Source organism: Ailuropoda melanoleuca, chromosome 2 (genome assembly GCF_002007445.2).
Source record: "Ailuropoda melanoleuca isolate Jingjing chromosome 2, ASM200744v2, whole genome shotgun sequence".
Taxonomy (NCBI): Eukaryota; Metazoa; Chordata; class Mammalia; order Carnivora; family Ursidae; genus Ailuropoda; species Ailuropoda melanoleuca.
Window position 1 is genome coordinate 128238518 of NC_048219.1, and position 13739 is coordinate 128252256.

Genomic DNA, 13739 nt, shown 5'->3' on the forward strand with positions numbered 1-13739 from the left:
TTCTTCTGAGAACACAAAAGCAGAAGCCGCCAGGCCTTTCCTAACAGTTAGGTCCAGAGCTGACACAGCATCACTTCTACCCATTGTATTGGATAAAGAAGTCACAAGGTCATCCAGATTCATCATGGAGGGAAGGGACTATAGAAGAGCATGGCTACTAGGAGGCATGGTTCACTGGGTATGGTCTAAAGGAACTCTGTAAAAGGGAAAGGAAAGAATGAGTTCAGAGTTCTCTTTTCTCCCCCTCATTTGATAAGGATCGGACTCCACTCTTCCCCACGTTTACATCACCTCACAACTGATTTATTCTAACTAATCATAAAGGGCTCCCCCTAGTCCCAGTCTTCTCCCCACTTTCATCCAACTTACACCAACTCTCATGTTAGCCTTCCAGAAATACGGTCTTTGTTTCTATGCCCAAGAAATCTTAACTATAAAGTATTGTCTACACGATAAAGTTTGAACACCTTAGGCTGTTATTCAAGGGTCCATGGGCTTGTGTCTGGGAAGATGAGGTTAGGTTGTAGAAGAACAGAAGTGAAACTCACATACCAATAACTACTGCCTTCTAGCTTTATCGAGCCTAACGGATGCACAAACAACACAAAGGAAACATCCGAATGATGTATCATTTTTTTCATCATGGGAACAGACCATAGAGGAGACAATGGTCAGGAGTCTGCAGGGATGAAAAAAATTGCCTGATTTGAACAAAAGGCCACCCAGAAATTCATTCTTTCCTATTGGAAAGGTCCCATTATCACCCAGAAGGAAACTTCTGCTACCTTGTAAAACCACTCAGCAAGCTTGTCACTTAGGACAATCATCTACACCTAATGTCTAAGCTCTGGGTCCCACTATTCTTGCTTCATAATATTCTGCTACCTATTTTCCTGTGCCTGCACTACAGGTTATGCAATCGCCTTTACTTACACCTGCGTAGGAGATTCGGGGATTTCCCATTTCTCCAGGAGGGCAGTTTGGGCATGTCAACCACAGAAGTCCTCTGCAATGGTATCCCAATTTCATGTTTTAACTTCCGATTTCTCTGTGTGCCACACAATGTTTACTATAACACTCCCTTTGACCCCTTGATACAAACCTTTGCACCCATTCATACTGGTCTACCTTCTCTCTTCCCTCACTTCCTAGTCCTTTCTCCTCTCTCTGCATAAGATAGGAAGGGATGGCAGGGAAGGAATGGGGAAGACACAAGCTGTTCTGATGTTCCAAGAAGCTGAGGACTTGGAACACAAGCCATGAAGGTAGCAAGAAGGACAAGAATGACTTGTTCTGTAGTCCTCTCATATCTACTGCCTTTTACTTGCATTTTTTCTTAAATATATGAGATGTTTTATCTTCTCAGCCATATGCTGAGCATGCTTTGGGAAGAGATTTATTTTACTTTTTTAAAAGATTTATTTATTTATTTTGGGGGGGGGAGGGGCAGAAGGAGAGGGCAGAGAGAGAATCTTAAACACAGTCCACACTGAATGCGGAGACTGGCATGTGTTCAATCCCATGACCCTGAGATCATGACCCAAGCTGAAATCAAGAATTGAATGCTTAACCAACTAAGCCATCCAGGTACCCTAAGAAGGGATTTATTTTAAACTGTGTCTTTCTACCCGATATATATATATATATACTTATTCAGAGCAGCAATAGATAATTATTTGTTAGTTGATTATCCCATAAAAAGACAAAACTCTTACAGTTCACCTGTCCATCCATCAACCCATTTTGCCATTGAGTCAACGATCATTTACTGACTCGTATCCACCTCAAACCTCTGCTGGGTGGTGCCCATCACAGGGCAGTTTATGCAGGGTCTGGAACTCAGATTCCTCAGCGTCTGACACATCGCACCAAATAAAATATTCAGCTTTAAAATTATACAAATAAAGAGATAAAATTATGAAAATAATACAAGCTCATGGTAAACATTAAAATAGCACAGAAGGGTATAAATGGAAAAGTAAGACTTCCTGGTTGCCACTCCACACAAAATTCCCATTCCAATAGCCCAAAAGTAACAGTTCAAAGTTTCTTCTCTATCCTTCAGAAATTTGTGTTCTTTTTTTTGCAAAAATAATATCATTCCATATGTATTTTTCTGTTGTTGCCCCACCTCTCTTATATACAATGTATCTTGGTTCTCTTTTCATGTAAGGCCATGTAACTGTGTTCTTTTTTTAAAAAAAAAATAACAGTTTTATTGAGGAGGGGCACCTGGGCAGCTCAGGTCATGATCTCAGTGTCTTGGAATCAAGCCCTGCATCAGGCTCCCGGCTTAGCATGGAATCTGCTTGTCCCTATCCATCTGCCCCTTCCCCCCATTCAGGCTCTCTCTCTCTCTCTCTAATAAAAAAATAAAATCTTAAAACAACAACAACAGTTTTAGTGAGGGGCACCTGGATGGCTCAGTCAGTTAAGCATCCAACTCTTGATTTCAGCTCAGGCCATGATCTCAGGGTCATGCAATTGAGACTGCTTAAGATTTTCCGTCGCCCTCTCCCCCCTTTTCCCCACTTGTGCATGCTCTCTCTCTCTCTCTCTCAAAAAAACAAAAACAAAACAGTTTTATTGAGATATAATTCACATACCATGTAATCACTTATTTAAAGTGTACCATTCAGGGGCACCTGGGTAACTCAGTCGATTAACCATTGGACTCTTGATTTCCTCACAGGTCATGATCTTGGGGTCCTGGGATGGAGCCCCAATCCGAGCCCATGTGGGCTCCGGGCTCATCAATGAATCTGCTTGAGGATTCTCTCTCTCCCTCTGCCCTTCCCCCACTCACGTGCACTCTCTTTCTCTAAAATAAATAAATAAATCTTTTTTAAAAAATAGTGTATCATTCAACAGTTTTTAGAATATTCAGAGCTCTGCAGCCACCACCACAATCCTCATTCATTCTTTTTAATGGTTGCAGAGATTTGGTTTTATCTTATGCCACAATCTCAGTAAGTATTTGTTGAATTGATTTAAACTATAGATTTGGATTGAGAAAGGGGGGGGAAATAAAATTGTCTAGAAACATAAAAATAAAAATGCTCTGAGGCTTCTGCTGGTCCTTTAGGCCAGTTTTAAACAACTATGTTATATTGATAAAATAATATGGATGAAAAAATATTCTTTTCACTTTATCTAGATCATTTCTTTCCAGATAGCAGAGTCCTAATCCACATGGACAAAAATTCATGTTGCATTGTGATGGATTTCCTTTAGCAAGCCAATTATTTTTGCTTCCAAGGAATGTTTATTTCATTTTGGTAAGTTTAAAAATAAATATTACTTTTAATAACCGTCCCAAATTCAGTTAGTTTATAATATTTCAGCAGTAACAGGACAATTTTTGCAGCATTTGTTTTAAATATACTGTGAAGGTAAGCATTTCAGATTAATACAATATTTATAAAATGTCTAAAGAAATATAAGCAAATTGTTTTTGAAATTATTTATAAATATTAGGAGCTTTAAGCATATGTGGTGCTAAGTAATATTGACATGTCTGGGAAAATGTGCAAAACAGAGGGAAATAATGCAACGACTCTTTCCCCACACTTACATTCCCACATACAAAATAATACATTCTCTGAGGGGAAAGAAAAGGCACTTGGTAAATTAGTAAGGCCTACAGTGACATTAAAACATGTACTTAAATACAAACCTGAATCAGGCTAAGCAGTGAAAAATGTAGACTCAAATGCTATTGAAGATAGGAAAGAAAAAGAACACAGGCACTTGTTTGTATAAAAAGAGAAATTGCTGTGGAGGTTGGAAAACATCTTTCCGGAGATTTAAATACAGGACAAGAAGAGGACAGATTTGATGCCCTTTTTCTTTCCCAGGATTGAGACTTGATTCCATGAGGTCACACAGCTCATGGATTCTATTATTATAATCCAGTCCCACGCTGAGGCTCAAAGTGCAATACTCACTCTTCCTAAATGCTTAATGCCTAAGTTCCTGAGAACCTCCCCGCTCAGGACAGCTCTGGCACTCAGCAGTAATCCAGCAAGTGCTCATCTTCAAATGCCTCAGGAAGCATGTACCATTTTTCCAAAACAAATTGATCAGATGTCAGAAACGTAGAATTCTTAGATCTTTTTCTCTCCTGAGGTCAAACTTTGTCATTCCTGGGATTTGACTGAGATCTGAAAAATTCTGTATCTTAGATTCTGCAGGCAAACACGATCTTGATCTTAAAAAGTTTCTAATTTCCCCAAGTTTCCTTAAAAATGTTTTTTACCTTCAAAATGACTTCATACTTTACCTGTCTCCCTCTGTGTCTTTAAAATCTAGCACAGCTAAGGAGACGACGGAGCTGTTTTAATGAGGACAAAAGAAAACCCAAGAATATATGGGCTCCATAAAAAATAAGCAAATATATACCAGATATGGGAAGCTCCAGCCTCTTCAAGCTTTTTAAAAATTCTGTATGGGGCTTTGGATATGGGGAAATGGGCTGAACTCTTTGAGGAGAGAAAAAGTAATTTCTAGTTGGCCCCTCCTTAGAGTGAAAATAATTGCTGTGAAAATACTCAGCAATTAAGGTGACAAAAAAAAAAAAAGCCTGAACTGTTCTCTTCTTCTTACTTTCTGAAGAGAGGGGAGATGGTAATTGAGAGGACGGATTACAAAGATTATCAGTGGAGGGCATGCGACTGTGCTTGGTGCATAACAGGAACGCAAAAAGATCAGTATATCCCTGCAGCCACAGTAGCAAACCGACTTAAGTTAGTTTAAATAGAAAAGCAATTTATTAAAGAGTATTAGGTATTTCTGGGAGACCAGAGAGTCTGTGTTTGAGGTTATCCTACTGGAAAGATGCTCACCCCTCACCAGGAAACTGCTTCGTGGAAACCCACTGCTACTGCGGTAGTCCCACACACCTCTACTGGCATCAACTACCCTGACTGCTAGATACTAACAGCCATGCAACTATTATCCCCAAAGCTTGAAAGCTTCCACTGCCAGCCTTGCCAGAAAATGGATTCTTGGGTTTTCACATAGCTCTCTAATAATAAAATCTCAAATAGGTGCATTTGATTGCCATAGAATATATACCATGAGAACTGGAAAAATTGAGTAGCCAGCTTTTACTCCGGGAGATGGGTACATAATGTGAGATAATTCCCAAATGTGAGAATGGTGTGGCTGGGAAGCCACAAAGCATGGCACATATCTTCCATTGGAAGAATGGCTCCAGCATAGAAGCCAGAAAGTCAGTAGGTCTTGATAGATTGGATACTACAGGTGAGGGAAAGGGAGCAGTATGAGTGATTCTCAGATTTCACTTTGTATTTGTGGTGGATGGTGGTGCCATTACTGAGATAGGGTGGGCTTTTTTAGTGTAAGAAGGGCCATTGGGATCAAGAACTCAGTTTGGGGGGATTCTGGGAAGATAACAGGAGAAGTGGCATAATTTTTTGATCTCCTCAAAGCAGCCTATAAAAAGAAACAAAAAATAGCACAATAAAGCCAAACACCCATGGGGATAATCTTCAACAGTAGGTGACAAGGCATTCCCATATGCTACAAAATATGAATGGGTAAGGAGTAACCACTTACAGCTGTAAGACCTGCTTGTACCAACACCTTTGCAGGACAGAGGGAAGCAAGGGACATCGGATGGACTAGAGAACCCTAAAGAGCCAAGAAGTACTCACTGGAAACTTCAGAAAAGTTTATTCTCTAGTAATGAATGAGCATAAAGAGTTTGCAGTGAACTCTGAAGGGGCCACAGAAGTCTGGGTCCCATGAAGTCCCAGACTAAGTAGTCAAAACTTACTTCTAGGACAAAGTTCCATCATGATGAGAAAATGCTGCAAGGAGAATGCAAATTGAGCACCACAGGAATAGCAGAGTCGAAGGAAATAGCAGGTCCAGATAAAATTAGGGGAGGACATAGCTCCAGAAAATAAGCTGTGAAATTTTTCGAACACTGCACAAATAGAACAAAAGAGAGAACTCTAGAAGTGTGACGTTAGGATTATCTGGAGTTACAATTATTTCTAAAAGTTAAGGGAATCACATTTTAAGTAAAAATGAACAAGGAAAAGAATCAGATCTTAATGTTAACGTGAAGAAGACATATTAAGAGGCAGAATAACATCCCTACAGATAAGGAAGGAACACCTGGGAGGCATTACCACGGTATGTCTTGCCACAGAGAGAGGATGTGCTCTGACAGAGTAGGGCTTTCATGCCTTATGGTCTGATGCTTTGTGTCGAGTAAATTGAGGGCCCATAAAGGAACACCGTGACCATGGGAGACATCCTCAAGATGGTTGCCAATGCTCACTGCCCTGAGTCTTGTTAAGGATTCCTTTCCTCTTCTTATTATGAGATGTGATGATGCAAAAGGCTGAACTGGGAGGGCAGTATAATGAATTGTGCATAGGGATATGGGGTTTTGCCCATAGACTTTTTGGTGAAGGTTTATTCTAATGATCTGGGTTTGCTACATTATTTCTTCCCATCATGTTGGGAATAATCATGAAACCAAATATTCCACCAGTCAGACTGGTCTTTTTCTTGTTTTACATTATTCCAGTAACTGCAACCCCTGGGCTAGGAAATGGCAGGGAATTGCAATGGAGAGAAAAAGAGCTTGAAGGGGTGGAGGCAGTCTTCCTAATAGAAATAATGACAATTTTCAACAACACTGACTTGCTATTCTGATTAAATGATCAATTTTTTTAATTAGTAAGAAATATATGCTTGAGGTTTTTGGTTTTTTTTTTTTTAATTTTATTTATTTGAGAGAGGGAGAGAGCACACAGTTGGGGGGGGTGGTTAGGAGGGACAGAGGGAGAGGGAGAAACACTCTCCACTGAGCAGGGAGCCCAACCAGGTGCTGGATTCAAGTACCTCAAGATCATGACCTGAGCTGAAGGCAGACGCTTAACCAACTGAGCCACCCAGGTGCCCATGTGCTGGAGTTTCATTTGAAATGCTCCTTATCTGGGGCGCCTGGGCGGCTCAGTTGGTTGAGTGGCCGACTCTTGATTTGGGCTCATGTTATGATCTCAGGATTATGGGATCAAGCCCACAAGCAGTGGGCTCTGTGCTCAGTGGGGAGTCTCCTTGAGATTCTCTCTCTAAAAATAAATAAATCTTTTCTAAATGCTCCTTATCTATAATACCATCCAGACACTAAGTAGATAACATGGAATTTTTTATAGCATTTTAATTATAAATTTTAAAATATTCCTTCTAAATAACCACACAAATACATTTTCTTTTTTCCAGTCAAAACAGATATTCCCATGCTTGAAATGCTGTTTCTAATTTTTAATTTATTTTTACAGGCTAATTTGCAAAATGAAATTGTTTGGATGACTGGTTTGCAGTAAACATGGTATACCAAATTGTTTTCTAAATTTAGAGAAAGGTTGAGTCTCCTCTTATAATAATCAAGAAATAATAGAAGTATTAATGATAATAGAGCTTCCATAATTAAAAAGTCAAATTCTGAAATAACAGGCAGAAATGAACTTTAGCAGGTAGTAGCAACATAAATTATAATTCTTGCAAATGGTTATTTTGAACTCTTTTCATGAGATAATGCAATCTCCAATATGCAATTTACTAAATGATAATACATGTATCATATGTGCCATAATTATGTTTCATAGTCTTGTTGAATTTAGTACTATTAGACATAACAAGATATGGGAAATAGTGCATGAAATTCTGAGAGTCATAAAAGACAAAGTTGTTTTAATGAATGCTTTGATTTCCATGTCTGATATTTAAAAAGTTTTTTATGAAGTAGTAATTGTTATCCATATAAATGTTTTCAAAGAAAAATCTTGTTTACATATACTAGGATTTGCAGATGAACTCTAGATTTTAAATACAGTAGACTCCATGTCCTTTCTTGGAGGTTTTTGAGGGCTGATTTTTGGTAGTATCTCTTTGGCATAAAATGTTTTATGAAGTCCAGCTTCTCGAAGTGCTAACTCAAAACGGAGTCTAGGGTCAGAAATTATCTGTAGAAATAAAATACATTTAAATAAGTAGCAATTCATTGAACTAAATTACATTTCATCATTTAGTTCCATATTTCCTCAAGCTGTTTAATTTTTTTTCTGGGTAGATGACTATAAACTTGGTATATATAGTGACTACATTCTGTTGGGTTTGGGGTTTTTTTTTTACTGAAAATGTCCAAGGGCACCTGGGTGGCTCAGTCGGTTAAGGGGCCAACTCTTGATTTTGGCTCAGGTCATAATCTCAGGGTCTTGGGATAGAGCCCCGAGTTGGGCTCCACATTCAGCCAGGGAGTCGGCTTGTGGATTCTCTTTCTCCCTCTCCCTCTGCCTCTGCCCTTCTTCCTGCCTGGGCTCATTCATGCTCTCTCTCTCTCTGTCTCTCAAATAAATAAATCTTAAAAAGAAAAGAAAATGTCCAAATCTTCTTGACAATATCATTTTCCAGTGTATTTGTAGTTTCCAACATAAGGTATAGGGAATATCATACTAGATTAGTCAAAATATAACACAGTTAAATTATTAAAAGATGGGTTGAAAAAAGCTTACTTTCAGTACTATCATTGATGCATTATTCATAGCTAGAATCAGAAAATATAGACAATCATTGTTTAAAATAAATCTAAACCACAACCTTGTGCATTGGTCTTTACGCAAACATTCTAATTTCTCCATCATTCAGCAATATGTAAATTATTTTTAAACACATGGCCCCTACTTTAAAAACAAAAACAAAAAAAATCAATCGAACTCTCCTTTCAAGGCTGGATTTCTACTTCAAGCAGAATTAGAAAGTGTTTCCACCAGTGTGATTCTAAGTGGGAACTGAAATATGAGTAGCTCCATTTCTATTTTCATTTATAGTTGATTGGGCCTTTTTCCTCTTCCCCTTCTTCTATGAATATTAAATGTCAACAGACGCTGTTTGCTATGATAAGGTAGCCACATTTGGATTTTACCTAATGAGGCATTTTACATGGACATGAAGTCCACCTAGAGGATGGGATAATACTGTTGAAAGCAGCCCCTCCTTCAAGAATCTCCTAAGGTAACAGAGGTAATAAGAATGTATACAGATAACTACAGCTCATGGCACATGTGACTGATGTTCCAAGAATCATAGAACACAGAGAAACGTCTCCTGGTGCAGGTGAGACTAGGATGACCTCAGATAATCAGTAGCACTTGAGCTAACTGTAATGTCCATCCTATTCTACGAATCAGAGCAGGGAGGAAAAGAGATAGATCAGGAAAGGAAGGCACATGCAAATACAGAGATGAAATGGGTCAATTTGGGACCAGAGCAGTTTGGGTAGAACACTGGAGTAGCAGTCAACTACAGTGGTCTATGCATGAAGTAATAAATGCCTAAACTTGGCTGGTAGCAGGGAAGAGAGAACTGTCAGAAACACCATGAAGGGAAGAATCAAGAGAATCTGGCAACTGATGAGGTACAGGTGAGAGGCAATGATGCATACAAGTTGAAAATACAGATATTTGTGTCTGAGAAGCAACGTAGTTGAGCCTTATACCTAGTTTCTCCTCTTCCAGATATAGTCTCCGTGGTCTCCCTCATCCACTTCCAACAATTCATGCTTCACCTGTGTGTTCCCTAATTATCTCCTGGATTCACCTGTCTTCTCAGCTTCTGGTTTGTGAGTTTTAAAATGTCTCATTATCCTATTTTTAAAATAGATATCAAGTGAAATGGAGATCTCCCTCGAAAGCTCACCTCCATTTCCCCAACTCACCTCCCCAGAAACAGCCAATCAGTTTCTTGTAAATGTGTTCTAGACATCTTCACCCTAAACACAATGGGAACAAAACAAACTCTCTCTCCCCCTAAGTCTGTTTTTACTTCTGTATTCGTATATGGTTAATGGCAGCCACAGCTAATGATTATAATTTACTGAATTACTTCTAGGTGCCAGGCAATATCTTAGGCAATTGACATTTATTCTCCTAATCCTCATAAGAACCTTGTAAGTTATTATTTTACAAATGAAGTAAACAAGACATAAAGATGTTAATAGCTTACACAAGCTCACATAGCCAGTAAATAGCGGATGTGGATTTGAACCCAAAAGGCAGGCTTTACTCAGTATCACTTGCTGCTTAGCTTAGAATCATTACACCCTCCTCTCAGACAGAGCCATTCATGCCCCTCCCTCCCATGTTTTTGAGGGCTCTGCCATCTGAAAAGGATCTGACCCCCAAACCCACCCATTTTCCATCCAGGACATGTTGCTAAAACATATATGATTATATAATTCACCTGGTTCTGAGCCTCACCTGTGCTCACAGGATAATGTCTTAGCAAGCAAGAGCTACTATACTTTTCAGTCTGACCCTAACCTATGTTTCCAATCTCATCTCCCAGCACCCACCCTTGCCACGTACTTTACACTGTAAAGTGTAAGGGCTCCTTTTCACCCTCTTCTGCTTGGTGAACCCTTTATTGCCTCAGCCCAGGTACCCTAGAGTTTTCCAGTTTCTGACCAATTCTTTGCCAACCCCAGCTGCCCTCCCTGCTTTGGCTTCTGGAGATACACTTACATCCTTATAAGGAATCCCTCTCCTTTCACCCCACCCCTCCTCCCCACCTATTTTTTTGTTTTTAGTTTAAATCACTTGGAATAAATTTTGTTACTGCTGCTAAGAATCCTCGACTAATACGTAGTTTGGTTTCCTCTTTGACACTTTGTCTGACTTCCCTACCCAGTGTTTCCATTGGTTGCCTTCTCCTTACCACTGCAGCCCTTAGGCTTCCACTGCGGAGGCAGTCTCACCCCGGGAGCATTATTTCCATACAGGCTACTTTCCCTCCCAACCCAGCTCCATGCTCACTTCCTCCAAGAGACCAAGTCCATCTTGTTTAGGATGTAGCCCTGGCAACTCCACAGTGCCAGATACAGAGTATGTTCCATAAATATGTGTCCAATTAATAAGTGAGTTGTTCACAAAAAGGCACACTCGATTTATTTGTCAGTGGGTGAATGGATGAAGTCTCTTATTTTTTAAATAATTAAATATTTAGTTTCTCTTAGATTTGTAAAATTAACAAGCTAGGGAAAACTTTCTCCCTTAATTTCAGTGATATCCATTCATTCACCTGTCCTCCCTCCCTGCCTTCCATCCATCCATCCAAAAAGACTTTTAAAAATCCCTTCTCAGTAACAGACTAAAAGAAGTCAGAAGTTCCCGGAAATGGTTAAATAACACCTTAATAGTTTTCCACAGAAAATGTTTTCTTTTATCATTAGCTCTGATGTATTATCTTCAATTCATTTTAATTTCTGAAAGTTTCCCTCTGCTTTGTCTTATCAGTATCATCAGTTGCTGCTTTAATAGGACTTACATTATGAATTTAAACAATTTCCAAATGATAGAGAAACATTTAAACAAAATACAGTATTAACACAACTTTAAAGTAAAATTTATAAGTTTTAAAAAATTTTTAATGTAAAAATGTAAATTAAAAAAATAATTTTCAGTGACAGATTCTTAATATGTTCAGATAAACTGTTCCATGGTCATCTATCAACTATTTTATAATCTTAAGAATCGGACAGTAATTGTGTATCATTTAGCAGTAAAAATTATGCTAATCCATGTGGCATTCAAATGTAAATATTGAAAATAATCTGAAACCCAAAATACACACTTCCATAAATCTTATCATCATGGCTTTGCATCAGTCATGCTAATTTCCATAATTACCTGGTATTCATTGTATGTATTCAATGTAAATAGTGGCTTTTGAAGAATAAATTCTTCTTCAATTCCAATACCCATCCTTGCTTTTGATGCTGTTGTATCTGACATCATTCTAACAGGGTCAAAGTGAGCGACAATAGCAACCTAAAAGAAGAAAAACACTGCTACTTGGATTAAGATACAAGCTAACTACTTCTGGGGAACACTATTAATGTTTAATGTCTAATAAAATTTCCTAACTTTAATGAAGATAAAACCTAAGAAGGAAGGGCAGATAGAATATTAAACCAGCCAGTCCTAGAGATCCACAAAGGAGTTAATGGTTTAAAAACAAAACATGTTAAAAGGCCATGATATATATTGTTTGCTACTGATTGAATAATTACAGTTATGATTAAATTTAGATAAAAATTTATCTTTCTGGTACCAAGTCACAGGAAATCTGATCTAGAAAACCAACATATTGAACTACCTTAAAAGTAACCAAAAGTAAAAAACGTCAACTTTTAACCACTAGCACTATATGGCCATGGTAACAACCCCATGAAGCTTTCTAGAAAGTTTAATCTGATCAAGCTCAATCTAGCATATATTATTCATGGATAAAGTTGAGTTGTGTTGGCATTATTGGGCAAGATGGGTGAATCCAATTGTGTTAAGCAACTAGATTTTCAGGTGGGGGGAAAGGTTAGCCTGGTAATCGGTATTAAGGAGGGCATGTATTACATGGGGCACTGGGTGTTATACACAAACAATGAATCATGGAACACTACATCAAAAACTAATGATGTACTGTATGATGACTAACATAACATAATAATAATAATAATAATAATAATAATAATAATAATAATAAACCAACCACCAAGCAACTAGATTTCCAGGGATTGTTGTAAACCATTATTCCCCTTCTACTGAAAAACTGCAGAGTCATTTTAACCTAAATGCCCTTGTCCTTTATGATAATTGAAATCATTCAAACCTGTATCCTAATGAAAAGAAGCCACTAATTTTGTAAATTATATGCACCATTAGTAACACTTGCTGTTAATTCCTAAAGTCAAGAATTAGCATTAAGAAAATGGCATTTTTAATGCCATTTAGAAACTATAATGACATAACTGGGGGTTGAATGTACTTTAATTATTATAGGTTTCCTAGCCAAAATGTCTTATACTATAGTTCTAAACACTGATTACAGGTAATGGGCATAGATATTTCCTCTTTCAAAGAGTTCGTAGATGGAAAGAATTGTACTCATATGGACTGTAGTTATCAAAGTTATATTGTAAACAAGAATGTGTTTAGTAATAGTGACATTAAAGTTTTGTCTCCAGAAGGCCATGGTATGTAATTATTTGCTAATGATTGAATAATTTAATTTTTGTTGAATCTAGGATGACCAGGACTTACATTCCCATGCTTTGAATTTACTTCCGTCATCTATTTTATCAAAAAAGATGACATAATAGTTGTATGCATTTACACTTCCTCAAAACTATGCCATTTAACTAGACCTTGGTTTGAATCCAGTCTTGACAGTTACTAGCTGTGTGACGTTGGGGAACCCCTGTGCCTCCTCAGCTTCCTCTTCTATAAAATAGGAATAATGCAGACATCATGGGACAAAATGGGACAAAACCTAAGACCATTTAGAAGATGGCTTTATACCTAGTATTATTTTTAAAATGTGAACATACATTACTGTAAACCTATGAGGCAGGTACTATGATTGGTCCCATCTTTTAGAGGAGGAAACGAAGCTTAGGGAAGTTAAGTAAAAGATCTAAGTTCCCTCTGCCAATAAGGAGCGAACCAGGTTGTACAGGTTTGAAGGACACCAGAGGCCAAGTGCTTATCCAAGATTCCCTGTTGCCTCCACCGACAGGGAAGGGAAATCAGATAGTCATTTCCTATCAGCCAGGACATGGTGTCAACGGACTTTGGAGCCCTGTGAGTTGCACTAATTACTTCCAGATCAAAACCTCTGAAAAATTACCAAGCAAAACTATTTTA

General features: G+C 38.1%; 1 protein-coding gene across 1 annotated transcript in view; it reads right to left on the reverse strand.

Moving 5' to 3' along the window:
- Positions 1–7777: 7777 nt before the first annotated feature.
- CCDC148 (coiled-coil domain containing 148) overlaps positions 7778–13739 on the reverse strand; it is a 231019-nt gene continuing 225057 nt past the window's right edge. The window contains exons 14-15 of the mRNA XM_034654599.1: positions 11727–11867; positions 7778–8006 (exon numbers count right to left, since the gene is read on the reverse strand). Coding sequence (XP_034510490.1) covers positions 7860–8006; positions 11727–11867 — 288 coding nt within the window. The 3' untranslated portion in view covers positions 7778–7859. The remainder of the gene's footprint in view (positions 8007–11726; positions 11868–13739) is intronic.